Source organism: Crocodylus porosus, unplaced genomic scaffold (assembly GCF_001723895.1).
Source record: "Crocodylus porosus isolate Cpor-Errol unplaced genomic scaffold, CroPor_comp1, whole genome shotgun sequence".
Classification (NCBI taxonomy): domain Eukaryota; kingdom Metazoa; phylum Chordata; order Crocodylia; family Crocodylidae; genus Crocodylus; species Crocodylus porosus.
The window spans coordinates 31287216-31301627 of NW_017728931.1; the positions used below are offsets into that span (position 1 = coordinate 31287216).

Sequence of the window (14412 nt, forward strand, 5' to 3'; positions counted from 1 at the left end):
CTGTTGGATCAGATCCCAGCAGCAGAATTTTGTACAAGCTGAAATTTAATTGTGTGTGCTGGGATGCCAGCCAAAAGGCCACTTCAGGAGTTTAAAAGAGATAAAATAGAGGCCTAAGCATGGTTGTCTACATCAGCAGCAAAGAACTGTTTCTAAGACTGTAAAGCTCACTCTAGCTGTACTATAAAGAGTCTCAGGTTCTGGACAGACAGTGTATTTATACCATCATTGACACAGTTTATAAAGGAGCAAACACACAATGAAAATATCTATACCAGTGCAGCATTTCCCAATCCAGTCTAGAATTACCACTTAAAGAATCAGAGTAACTGTATACCAGTGCAAGTCTGCCATCTACACATAGCTTATTTTGGAGCAGCAGTTGCCTCATGGAAAAGGGTATTATCTGTTTCCTTGCCAACTAATGGAAAGGCAAGGTACTTACTTTGGATCCTGGGGCAATGTACACGGGTTTACAAAACTGATCTATGTTACACTGGTGTGGGTTCAGATCTCAGCCTTAAGGAAGCCTAAAAATTTGCCTGTGCCTGGATGTTCATATCAAGAGCCAAGCTACCCTAAGGTTCTGGTGTGTTCATATCCATGGTTCTGGGACAGGCTCATCTCTAGAAGAAACTTTCAAAGACATGTTGCAAAAAATAGCTCTGCTTAGTTAAGCTAAGATAAAAATTTAGCCAGAAACCCTTTTACAGAATAGACAAGAAAGAGTATAAAGATTTGAGAAATTTTAGAGTTAATTTTAAAATAGTTCTGCTGTACATATCACTAGGATAGGAATGCAATTTTGAACTCATACTGATTAATAAAATTACAGACATTGAAGAGCATATACAGATTAAAGGCAAGGATCATAGAACAAACCTCTTTATGACATCTGAGACAATAGATTTGATTGTATGGGCAAAATGTCAATGTTAATTAGCTCAGTTCAAGTTTCCTGCATATTATAGCCCAATGCAGTTTTTAACCAGACCTGAAGCTACTGAATACAATTGTCCCAAAAAGGGGGCTGTGTGGGGGAAGGGATTATCAGGGTTGAACTCAACCCTAGCAGTGGCTCATGCAGTGACTCTCAACATTTTTAGCCTCAAGGCTCTCCTCCATAACTTTTCTGAATTTTGCAGTACCCCATTTGAAAATCCCTAAGATAGATCTAAATTCAGAAAAGATATGGAAGGGGGCCTTGGGACTAAATACTTGAGAAGCGCTGATCTAGCAGGTGCTGCAGCACACTCTTTGGGAATCACTGCCCTCAGGAAATTGGAAGTGAGAGGCATCTAAACTACACCTTATAAGCCACCATGACAGCATTTTAGAATGTAAATTTGAGATTTGGTCCATTCAGATTTGACCAAAAATTATTTCATCCAAAGGAGACTCTGGAATGACAGTCAGGATTCTCCCTTGCAAATTAGGAGAATCAGATTTGAGTCTCTGCTGTACCGTTTTCCTACTTCCCTATTAGTTATTCTTGGGGAAGTAGGGAGTCTCAGTCTCTCTTCTTGAAGCTATTTTTTTATGTATAAGTAAGTCAAATATTAAAACAAGGATTTAAACTTTGGGTTCCTATAACCTAGGTAAGTGCCCTAACCACTGGTCAATTGTTGCAGTCTCTTGGTACCTCAATGATTATTTGTTTTAAAAAAATAAAACAGCTTGTTGCTTTCCCAGTAGAAGCCATTAGTATACAGATGCTCAGAATTTTTCTCCCAGAGCAAAAGTGCCTGCTCTTCGAGAAAAATAATCTGGGAACAAGCAGGGTTAAATGGCTCCTGGGAGTTTTTCTCTTGGGAGAGCAAATGCCTATACACTTTCCCTTCTGAGAGAAGCTGCAACACATAATTCTAGCATCCCAGGGTACTTTGTTCTTGCTCCCCTCCCCCAGGAGATAGTGTGCCAGTTGGGCTGGGCTCTACTGCTCCAGGAGGCTGAGCATTCCCTCTTCACAGTTCCTACATGGTGCTTCAGAGAGACACAGGTTGACCCTGAACAGCCTAGGTCAGACAATCAACGCTACCTTGTTCACTGCTACCATCTGTCTCAAGGCAGACTAAGGGTGCCTGCAGAGTGTGCTGAGTTATATGCGCAGGGGGCCCCTGGCTGCACAGCATCAGCACTGCAAACCTCCTTTCAAATATCTTTGCAGGGTTGTCTAGGAAAGCAACCCAGAACAACTCTACAAGTTTATCTGAAGATGAATATGCTGACTATCTTAATAGCTCCTTAGTGGGGACACTCCCCTAGGTTGTGAAAGGCCCAATTTCAAGTCCCTATTCCAATGACTAGTTAATTTATACAACAGCAGTGTCACAGGAGCACTGAGGTGCTCTGTGCCTTAAGTAAAGAAGGTGGGCCGCTGTCAATCAGGAGGGCAGCCCCAGGTGCTGGTTGCTATGGCAACCAAGTAGGTCATGTGACCGGAAGGGGGCAGGGCCGGGCCCTGTATAAGCAGCTCAGGCTGGAGCCTGAGAGCAGTTCCCCTCTGGCAGCCGCAGGAGCTGCAGCTCTGCGGGAGAGCTGAGCAGCAGAGTCAATGGTGGCGGTTTGACTGGTTGCAAGGGGAGAGAGAGCGAGCCCGGACAGACGTATGGGTGAGAGTCAGCATGGTGTGGGGTTTGTATTATAAGCCTGGTGCTTATGTTACGTTGTAGCTGGCTGGCTGGCTGACTCTTTGGTTTATTTATGGTTACACTGGAGGACCAGGTGAGGCTGTAGGGGTTGAGAGGAGGCCTCACGGGGACTCCCCAGTAGCTTGGGGATTCCTGGTGCCCAGTGGGGGGCACAGAGAGCAGTGCCACAGGGGCACAGTGTGCCGAGTCCCGCAGAGGTGCTCAGCGTGGCCGCGAAAGGGTGCTTAGACCCTGGAGGTGGCAAAGAAGCACGGGGAGCGCAGTACAGGCCACAAAGGGGGTGAGGACACGCAGAAGACACGGCACAAGTACGGGAAGCATGGTATAGACCCCAGAGGTAGCAAGGAGGCACGGGGAGCACAGCGCAGGCCACAGAGGGGGTAAGGACGCGCAGGAGGCGCAGCACGAGCGCGGGAAGCGTGGCGTAGACCCCAGAGGAGGGGTGACAGGCCCTAGGCAGGCCCCTTACTATATCAAGCCATCCCAAGGCAGGTGGCATGTATCATTGACAGGCACCCAAGACAGGCGCGGGCCAAGGAGTGTTCCAGAGGGCTTCCGCAGCAACAGGGGAGCCCAAGGAACCAGAGGGGCCAGGTAAGGCTCCGGCCGCCTGAGCCTACCGGGACACACTAAATTGGACAATCGTCATTGGCAGGATCCAGCAGGGGCCAGGTAAGGCTTAGGCTGCCTAAGTCTAATTGGAAGATCACTATTGACAGGACTCAGAAGGGGCGCTGGTTGCAGGTTAAGCCCAGGGGCGCTGGAGAAGGGGTGCCGGTTGTGGGTTAAGCCCAAGGACGCCAGAGGAGGGGCATTGGGGTGGGCCAGCACAGGGGGCGCCAGGTAGGGCGTGGAAGGCTAAGGATCAGATAAACATCCAGGAAAAGCTGCGAGGCTTGGGGCGTGCTACAGGGGAGGTAGGAGGCACACACTGCCCATAAGGCTGGGGTGAGAGCACCCCACCTGGAACGGAGGTAATACCAGCGCAGTGTCATAGGTACAAGTAGGCAGCCTCCCATACTGAACCTAAGATCAAAGACGTGGCGGGCGAGTCCAGGGTGCTGGATTGCCTAATTGACACGGCAGGGGGACGCTAGCGAGTACACGGCCACTCGTAGGTTCCCACTCTGTGACAAGCAGTTTTTGGCCCCTATGAATCCTTTAAAAAATGGGCCTTGGATAAACTGTAAATATCAAGGAAATGAAGACAATACCCCTTAGGAATTTTAGAGGAATGAACATAGTCTACTAAATAAACTGGTATAGAAGTGTTCTGTCATTATCAGAGAACAGTTGGAACCATCCTGGATTTACAGATAATACTGTCTGCATTGTAGATACTGGTTTAAAAATCTCATTTCAGTCTCTACCTAAAAATCTATATATCAAAAAATATATATCCTGTGTGCCATCTACAAACTATAGCATGACAGAGAAGCCATCATTCTATATAATAGAACTACTTCTAATTTTCTCATTAGAGAAAACGACATCATAAAGAATATCTGCCAACAATGTGATATAAAACTGTACCACGCATCATGAAAAATAATTGCAATTCAATTACTCCTGAATTATAAAACCGTCAGATAGGTGCAATAAGATAAGAGCCTTAGAACATATGAAAAACTGCTTAGCATGGGTAATTATATATATTTGAAGAAAATCTCAAAAATAAAACAGGTGGTTTGAAGGAAAAAAGTAATCATGCCAAGATAATTCTTATTTATAGCTGTAGTTTAGGCATCAGCAATTTTTAAATTATTTTGCCTTAGAGAGCTTTATAAAAGCCAAATTAGTGGAATCTTCTCACTGAGTCCTCAGACAGTGTACTCAGGTGTAGTCATAGTCAAAGGGGAATCCTAAGCCTGGCTAGTCCATTGAGCTAGCATGGTTAAGACATGCCAGTCCATGTAGTCAAGAGTACACCAGGAAGTGATGTTCCCAACCATGCATCTGGCCTTCAGGTCCCCGTACTGAATGGCCTGATACCAGAATAAGCTAAGCAGCCTTTAGTTCAAAACTGGAGTAAGACTTTATATCATACTTCTGAAACCATTGCAAAATATCTTAAATGCTGTGCTGCCATGCCCCTCATTCAGCAGTAAAACCAGGAACTCTCTTGTCCTTTGTTTTATGTTCTGGGCAATAATTCCACAATGTACTAAAGTATATGCCTATTTTTAAACAGGTCAGTAGTCTCATTAACTTGAGCCACTTGTGCACTTAAAATAACACATGCTTGGGTACCTTGCAGAATTGTAAGGTAATTCCATAATCCCTTTCATAGGCAATGCATAGGGAGGTCATGGGGGGGGGCACATGCCCCCCGCCCCGAAATTGGCCCTCGTTGGCCAGGGAGTGTGGAGTGCTGACCAGTGCCTCCCTCACCCCTCCCAAGAAGCACCACAGACACTTCTGATTTTGCCAGCAGCACTTTCTGTTTGCTGCCGGCACTTCTGGGGTCAGCGATTGGTTGCTTGGGCCCCCGCAGAGCCAGGAGGCACCGGTTGCCCATGACTCCTGTCACTGAAAATCTCAAATCAAATTCTAAATGAACTTAACCTTATAACAATCCTTTACCGTAGGTATATAATATAGGAAAAATGAGGTATGGGCAGGTTTTTCTGTCTTGCCTAAGGTCACACAGGAAATTTGCAGCAGAATCATGATGGAGATCATGTTTTCTGACTGTTAGCTCTCCACTTCAACCACATGGAGAAAAGCAGGAGAGAAATAATATTAGAAGAAGACTGGGATGCAAGAGGAATTGTCAAACCCTAAAAACTGAAAGGAACAGCAAGCAAACAGCTTGTTAGGGATTCATCCTACAAGTCGATGGAAACCTTCAAATTCTGGTAGCTTATAGAATAGTTAGGACAGGATCCTTAGTTTAAGAGAAAAAGAAAACTAAAACACTTTTAAATAACAAAAAATTGTGTCAAGTGAAAATAGACACAACACTCCTTAAGAATAAAAGTGGAGAACAAGAAAGGAAAAGGAGGACTGATAAGTGCATTACTGCTTGATAAAAAATTTATTTTATGGAATTTTACAATAGCTTAATTGGCAGGTAGGGTGGGCAAGAGGGGCCCCAAAATAAACAAAAATATATTTTTCTATATTTCCCCTGTAAATTAAATTCCTTGCACTGGTGCTACAATTCTGAGATTTTGCCCCTTTCAGAGACAGTAGATGTTAGCTTAGATCCTCCAAAAGAAAGCATTAGGCCTCCTATTCTCAGTTGTGTCTGTAGGAAGTGAAAAATTTTAGAAACAACCACAGATGGAAAAAAAGAAATAAAATTATGCAAACATGATGTAACAGCATTACCACATCATTTACCAAAGCAGTTCTCGTATAATCAATAATCTTAATAAACCGGTAATTTCGTAGTTGCTATCTTCCAGCCTTCAGCATACTTTTATCACATTTAATGGGTGTTTATAGCCTCAAAAACAATTTCCTTTGAGTAGATCTGCTAGTTTTCCCAGTTTTCCAAATATACTCTCTCAAATCCCTGATAATTGTATGTCAGTGTTTTAATTGGTCTTTTACATTATTTACAAAGTATTCCAGCTTGATGTTTGTTTGTTTGTTCTTCTGGCCTGTATGTCTCATAGCCATGTGGACATTACTCAACATTTTTCATTGTTGTTGACAAGGTTTATCAGCAGAATCAGACATACATTTTAAATGCAATGAATATAAAAAAGCACTGCTATGTATTGTGAATTATTCCAATCATTCACAATCTAGATTCAAGTTTCTGTGCATATTGGCTACAAAATTCAGATACCCAGATAATGGGCAGCCTAGAAGCATCTAAATTGGATGCATTAGGTAAGATATCAAAAATTTGTTCCCCCCATATATAACTTTGCTTATGTGAAAATGTGTTTTGTTTTTTTTAATTCAGTGAAATCTCAGAACTCGTTCAATGAGGTATGAGAATATTATCATCCATGTTTTTCCAGCTGGGGAAACCAGTTTCATAACCTTGTCCAAGGTCATACCAAATGCACGGGTCAAAGCTGCAACTAGAACCCTACTTTTCTAGCTACCTACTGTTTTAACCGCTCAACTATCCTATTTCTCCTTTCATTTAGGTGTTATTTTCAATGCTACTTTGAAACATGTTTGTATGTAACAGGTAAAAACCATTCCGTTTAATAATTATTTTTGAGCCTCAGAAAAAAGGAAGCTGAATGTCCTGACATTCCAAAATAAACCAGCAAAGTGACTGAGGAGAGAGCAAGAGGAAGATATGCCCAATACCTAGAGAAAAGATCCTCTCTCAGAAGTTTGAACACAGACAAAAAGCAGTTATGAAAAGTCCCTGTCTAGGGTCCTAATTAGTCAGCTATTATTATTAGAAAACATCCTGTAGGGAACAATGTTGCACTGGCAGGCAGATGAGTTAGACACAGCTACTATTTGCATCGACACAATTCATACACTTACAAGAAAGAGGAAGATTAAAGTGGTCATGCTCATAAATACATACATATTCTCCCCTAGTCTTTGCCCGTAATGCAAAATTTTATCTCAAAATTGAGTCCTTTCCATGAAATTAAACTCCCTGGAGCAGACAATACAGAACTAAACCCTGACCCCCTTGAAGCTTCTGAGAAGTTTGACATATACGTCAGATATGTTTATGGTTTGACCTATAGAATATTTTTCAACCATGTCAAAACTGCAACCCTTGAGCTTTGAAACAATTCAGCAGTCAATTTAGTTTGCTCCTAGATATTTAGGAAGTGCCACAGCTGGTGTTAGGATGAAGGCTAACAGTTCTCATCCTCTTTTAATTGAATTAAACTACAGATCATAATACTTACATTTTAATCCTTCCAGCACATAAACAGAAGCCTAGCTAGAACCTTTGCCCTTAATCTACAGGAATTGTTTGGCTAAACAGCAATGCAACACTTTTGTTCTGCCTTTGTACTTTCAGTTGTGTGCTATTCTATGAAAATAATTCTTTAAACAACTGGTCCTTGACCAAGGAAAAGCTCAGATCAGCTCCATCCAGTACTGAATTAACTGAAGTACTTAGGCTATGACCTAGTAAGCTTCTAGTATGTTTGAACTGATGGAATACTCAAATAACAAAAAGATGGGCTATCCAGACATACAACTCTTTTACTGATGACCAGTTCTCTAAGATTGACTGTAACCACTAGTTACCCAATAGAGAAAAAGGGCTTTTATAGCAAGTTCCAACAAGTAGTAGTCCCATCTGAAGTAGTATCCCTTTAAAGAAAAACTATTGTAAGGATTACAAAGCCTTTCACTTGGGAATGCAGGATTTGTCAGAAGTAGAGCTTCCTTATGAACCTATCTTAGCCTTTATGGTAGTCTTTAGTAAAAACTCATATACTTCAGTACTGGTGGAACCCTATACTTTCACCTTCCATCTACCTTCCTAAGTATTTATTAAGGAGTGAACAAAAAAAAATTGAATTTATCTAACCTAGCTGGTAAATCTTCTGACTGTGCATTTCCATGGTACGATTCACCCTCAATCAGCCACACTAATGATGAACTGGTGTATTCTACTCAAACCCTTTTAAAAGTGTCTGCTAGGAAATAGTGGTGAAATACATATAGGAGTTTAAGAGTGTTTGCAATGATGGGTTTTCTCTGGTTCTTCATTGCAATCCTATCTTCCAAAAGAACAAAGAAAGGCTAACTCAGTTCATCAGTAACTAGGTAAGAATTGCTTCCCCCAGATTGGCTGTGCGTTCACTGTTTGGTCAAAATTACTTTTTCTTCTCTTAACTTGGGACCGGTTTTGTTAAACTGGAAAAAAAACCAACAACCCAAACTGACCTCTAGTCTATTTTCTAACAGCCACCATGGGAAAATGAACACCATAGTCCCTTCTAAATGGATGACACAAGTTGTTGCATCTTTTTTGGCATCTTACATGTGTGTAAACACAGTCTCATCTTCACAGACCCTACTCGGAGTCTAATAAACTGTGTGATGCTTCAGTTCAGAACCTTTCTGAATTAAAAGGAATGCTATCTGAGAAAAATGCCCTATTGCCACTTGGATCTTACTTTTAGGATTTCTAGATGGGATGTTCTAATATGGGTCATTTTTAGAATAAGTTAGAATAGTAAAATTTAGATCTGTCACCAACCTTTGGAGAGTTTTAGATCTGGCATTCTGTTTTGGGTCTTCCTATATGGTTTGTATACTATTTCATATGTTTTGTATAATAGTAGGTAGTATCAAATGGATGCTAGGGGGTGGGGAACATGAATGCAGATAAGTAGCTATGGAAAAGCAGAAACTCAGACCAGAATCTCTCTCCCAAGAGTCTCAGACAGCCTAAAGTTTTTTTGATAATTCTGTTTAGATATAACAGGTCTGATACACCACTGTTTTAAGCCATGGGTAGTGAATTGCATTTCTGAAAAGTGGGTGCAGAATCTTACTATTATTATGTGGTAGTAATTTGGACAAATGTAAATGGCTAAGCAAACTCTGCAATAATGAAGAATCAGGTCTATGAGGTCTGATACCATTCTGTAAATTTGTTTTTGGGTTTGCTATTGGGTGCATTACACAGCAATATAACCAACATCTTTTCCCCAGATTTCTTTTCAGGATGATTATTAATGCATTTGAACCAGCACCATTTTTATTCCATTTCCATATGACACTTTTCAACTATGGCACAAGGTCAGGTTATAGAAAATGTTCTGGTTTTGGGTGCTTTTTGATTGCATTTTCTCTCCATTAATACGCTCAAATTACTTTCTTATAAAATCTACTCTTACTTTAAATGTAGCAGCTTTTCTTTCCTTTCTAATTAACTTTCTTATCTGAGTTTCAACTAAAAATAACAAGTGTAATAATGATAAGATATTGTTCACCTAAAAACATGTATCTTTTCTCTCTTTATCTCTTTACTTGCAGTCTTTCACTTGTTGCTTAATTAAAGTATCAGAATATTAGCCCCAAATTATTTTCTTGATCTGCTACTTGAATTCTGCTGAAAATGTTTAGCCTTCCTCAGTATTTAAACCTTTATCTGTATCATGCAGGTAGAATTGTTTGCATTGCATTGGATTCACATAATTTAATGGGTAATATAATTTTGGGGGGTAAGGAGGGAATCTTGTTAACCACAAAACAAACTAATTAAACAAACAGATTGAATTTAGCAGCATCTGCATGCTTAGAAGTTTTAAGACGGATGGCTCCTAGGGTCTTTGATTTCAAATGTAACAGCACTGAAGTGATAGATGCCTTAGAAATTGCAGCAGTAAGGTGTGGAATGCCGGGCAAGAGTCTTACCAGTTTGTTAATAACAGTAAAGGATAACAGATGTGTATACTTTATAACCTAAGCCACTCAAGTTAGTCTTGTTCAGTGCAGCCAAGCATGCCTGGGGTAGACCCAAGAGGCTCAGAAAAGAAGCAGCGTCTGAATCCCACTGCTGCTGAAGAAAGAAAGAAATTCTCTAAGAGAGGCAAGGATGCTGGAAACTCAGCTGGATCCAACTCTGAGGAGAAACCTCAGGTGGCCATTTGCTTGCTATTGGTGGAGCTGTGTGAGAGGTTCATCTTTTTTGGCATCGTCTGCAACATGATTGTCTTTTGCACTGTTAAACTAGGCTATTGCAACTATCAGGCAGCCATTGTAAACATGTGCTTTGTAGGTGCCTCCATGTTAACGCCTGTGTTGGTGGGCTGGCTTGCCGAATGTCTGGTGGGGAGGATCAAACTGGTGTATATCTGCACCTTTCTACACTTTCTAGGTAGGTGCTATGCTACAACTGTTTCACCAGCAACATACTTTTTGTATGCGCTTACATTCTGCTAAGACCATAAAATATGCCATTTAACATTTACCTGGAAACTCCAATAATCCTACAACCAGGTGGCCTCTCCCAATGCTTCTAATAGCTACTGCCTTAATTTTTTTTCTGTGCAAAAAGTACAAAAATGTATTTGCTAGCATGTGTTTATGAAGCAGTGCCTTGAGGAAAAACTAAATTATGTTTTTAAAAAATGCTAAATTTTCAAAAACAATAAGGTATTTTAGGTGCTGTGCTGTTTTGATGCCCAGATTCTGACACCCTAAAAGAGCTTAATTCTTCAAAGAAAAAAGTCTTCATCATTTTCTCAAAGTCAGCTCATTGTAAGTGGAGAAACTGGGCGACCAAAGTCACCAGTCACATTGAAAAATTCAATATTTTGATCACTTTCTAAACTTCATAGTTTGCAGTGCATTTCCACAGTGAGTGCAAGTTAATAAGATTCTGTTGTACATAAAAGCTGCATGACTGCCAGGTGAGGTGCCCATAGCTGTATATGTTGCATAAATAACTTTTACCTTAAATACAGAAGCTGGATTTTGATGCAGGGTCTGATTAACACTACCACTTTCTGCCTCCTTGTGTGACCCACTGGGGTGTAAAGGACAGGTGACCCTCTTCTAAATAGTTTCCTGGAAATTTGTGTACCTTTTTTCAATCTCCTGGTCTTCCTAGACATTCCCCTCAATACACAGGAGTACTCTACAAGCCATTTTTAATGACCTGCATGCCTTTTGGAAAGGGGGACATCTGAACCTTAGAAAAATCATAATTAGGACAAACCAGTTTAAACAGCATTTGAAAGAAACTGTCTTTCTTTTCAGTGAGTGAAACCCTTTTCCCTCCTAGATAGTTCATAAGGTCACAGTGATGAACTATTTTTTCAGCCTAAACTGGGGTGCTATAAACATTTAGAGAAGGTCTTGAATACAGCTGAGGCAAAATGGCATAGGGAGGCATGTAACAAAGAATTGCTGCTGCTGCTTATCCCACAGCTGGAGAAGTAGCAGCTGGGTTGGAACATCAGTTTGCTTCAGACCTGAGTCAGGTTTCAACCAATGAAAAATTACTGATTGCTGATAAATAAGGTTTTTTACATATGACAGTAGCTAGTTTGAATGTGAACAGTTGTCTTTGTCATGTCTGGAAATGTTTTGGCTGGATATTGCAGCATAATATTTAAAATGGGATTGGCACTTAAATGCTAGATATATGCCTCAACTAAATGCACCTTCTGTGGATGACTGAACAAAAGAGTAATATTTATTTAAAAGAAAAATAATAATGCAAAAAGGACTGGGAGAGCTGTTGAAAAGTAGTCTGGGAGGAGTGTTGCAGGGGCTGTTTATCTAAACTACAAAAGCACTGAATGAACCACCTAGGCAACATAACCTTTCCTATATTCTTCTTTATTCTGAGCATCAACTTTGCTACCTTCTTATAGGATTTGCCCTTTGAATCTAAATCTAAATAGAATATCAGCACACAAATGGACTGTAATGGTAAATGCAAAATGGAGTCATGGACTCTTTTGATTATAATTCAGGCTACTCGAGTAACTCAGACAACTTAATCCTTCCTTGACAACTATTGAAGGTAGCACAAAGCCTTTTCCAAGGAGGCAGGTAAGTGTGTGTAACAAGGGCAAATTTCTGGTAAATATTTTATATTAAATATTGTTCTGCAGTGAATAAATTGTGTAGGCTAAATGCTGAAAAACTCACTATACCTACTCCATGCACGAGATTTGACTGTGAGACCTCTTTAAATATAGCTGTCCTATCAATCTTCTTGGGATTGGGGCCTCAGACTGTGGTGTTGTGTATCACATCCCTGGTCATGCTTACAGGGCAAGCCTGTGTACAAGTGAATACACTTGTAGTTCAGCCTTCTTCAAACTACAAGGATTTTTTAGGGCTTTGCAATTCACAAGAGATACAGGGCTCACTTTCCAGTCCTAATTGGGCACCTCCAGTCTATGGTATTGTTTCTATTGGATAGGGGATGGAGAAAGCAACCAACAGGGTTACAGCCTAAGTGCTGCCTTGAAGGAGTGGTGGAATGCACACGCACGCAGAACTGGCTATACCATAGCTGCTGGCAGGGCAGCAGTCACTGCTGCCCCATGTGCTGTTGCTACCCAGGGCACAGAACTGTCCTATTACACTGCTGCTATCAGGAAATTCCTACTTCCACCCTATTCTGGAACCACAATGAGAAACACTAGTCCCAGAAAAACCAGGGAACTTTCATCAAATTGCTTATTTGAGAGTATACCTCCTGACAGTTGCCAAATTATTTGACAAATGTTGTTCATTTAGCTATAATGATAAACTAGATCTTTTGGGCTCAAGGAAGCAATTTGTTACTCCATCAAGGAAGATAAAAGAACAAGCACAAATTAGTCATGTTGCCTGAACTTGCATGTCATTTAATTGCATCCTTTTTGCTCCTGGCAAATTTCCAGTGCAGCCCTGACTGAGGCACATGTTAGGCAAGATGCAAGAATTTTTTAGGGTGACACCTTTTCTTGAAGCCAGCTATGTATTTGGGATAGAGTTGGACAAGCTTTTGAATGCAAGACATTCTTTCTCAGGTTGGTGCTGTCAATCCTGCTAGGGTTGGTGACCTGAGGAAGAATGACTTGCATTCGAAAGCTTGCCAGACTCTATCCTTATCCCAACTACGTGGTCCAATATCATCCTTGCCTCACCAAATTTCTGGACCATCACAGCTATAACATCACTATTATATACCATGTTATAGTAGTGTGTTAGGGTCACTTTTGCCATTGGCAGTCACTCTTCTTCCTTAATTAAAGTAGCTTCCAGAAAGGTTCTGGACTTGCAGTGGTACCAACTGGCTCTCAATAGAAATGAGTTCCAAGAATGAATGCACTTCATTTTAATCAGTTGCATATGTTCATTTTCTTCCCATTGCAGGTACAGTCTTGCTCCCTCTTGTTGCCTTTCCCTTTGAAGACTTTTTTATAGACAGACACCATATTCTTCATGTCCTAGCCCAAAAGGAGCAGAAAGTAGTGTTCTACTTTGCACTTTTAACAGCATGTCTTGGAACGGGTGGCATTAGAGCAATTCTTTGTCCATTGAGCGCATTCAACCTTGAGGATTATGGACCAAAGGAACTCCTTTCTTTTTTCAACTGGTTAGTGTCTGTGTTGCAACAGGGTAACTAGGGAAAGTGATGATGTTTAACTCAATGCTCAAGTTCATATACTTTTTTTTAAGAAAAAGAATTCATATTACAAATCTTGTTTTTTGGCTATAGCATCTATTTGTCAAAAAAAGTACCTGACTTTCTTTACAGATATACATTTCTAAACTTTTAGGTACCATTGAGATCAGAGTTAATAAAGATCAGGTGCCAGACTGAGCTATTCTACTGAAACAGTGTTATTCTATTTGAGTTCTTAGTTCATGCCACTAAATGACTTTATTTTATTTAAAAAAAACTGTTTGGTAGGTCTGAACTTTTTATTCTCAATGGGCCAGACTCTATAGAGTTGACAACATTTCTTGAACTGAAATATACTACTTTCAGCAGTGCTGGGGGTAATGGTTTGAACTCCAGTTTTAGTAACAGAACTGAATATAGAATACAAGAGGCCTGGTTCTAAGTGATTAGAACCACAAATAAGTCAATTGACTTCTGTGCTTCAGCTTAAATATCTATATATGTCCAGGGCTGGTTGGAAATCCTTTAACCAAACTTTTCCCCATTGGAAAAAGGGATTTAATTTTGAAAATATTTCAACAGAATGTTCCATGCAACTTTTTACATTATACATTTTCATTTCAGTATTTACTTGCTGTACTTCGACATTTACAGATTGGATTTTTTCCAAACTCTGTGTTTTATGAAATGTCATTGTTTTCAATGTTTGTGCTTTTCTTAAGGACA

General features: G+C 40.5%; 1 protein-coding gene across 1 annotated transcript in view; it reads left to right on the plus strand.

Annotated features, from left to right (window-relative positions):
- Positions 1–10055: 10055 nt before the first annotated feature.
- The window catches only part of SLC15A5 (solute carrier family 15 member 5), a 50457-nt gene continuing 46100 nt past the window's right edge, over positions 10056–14412 (plus strand). Inside the window, exons 1-2 of the mRNA XM_019543880.1 lie at positions 10056–10431; positions 13434–13656. Of these exons, the coding sequence (XP_019399425.1) occupies positions 10056–10431; positions 13434–13656 (599 nt within the window). The remainder of the gene's footprint in view (positions 10432–13433; positions 13657–14412) is intronic.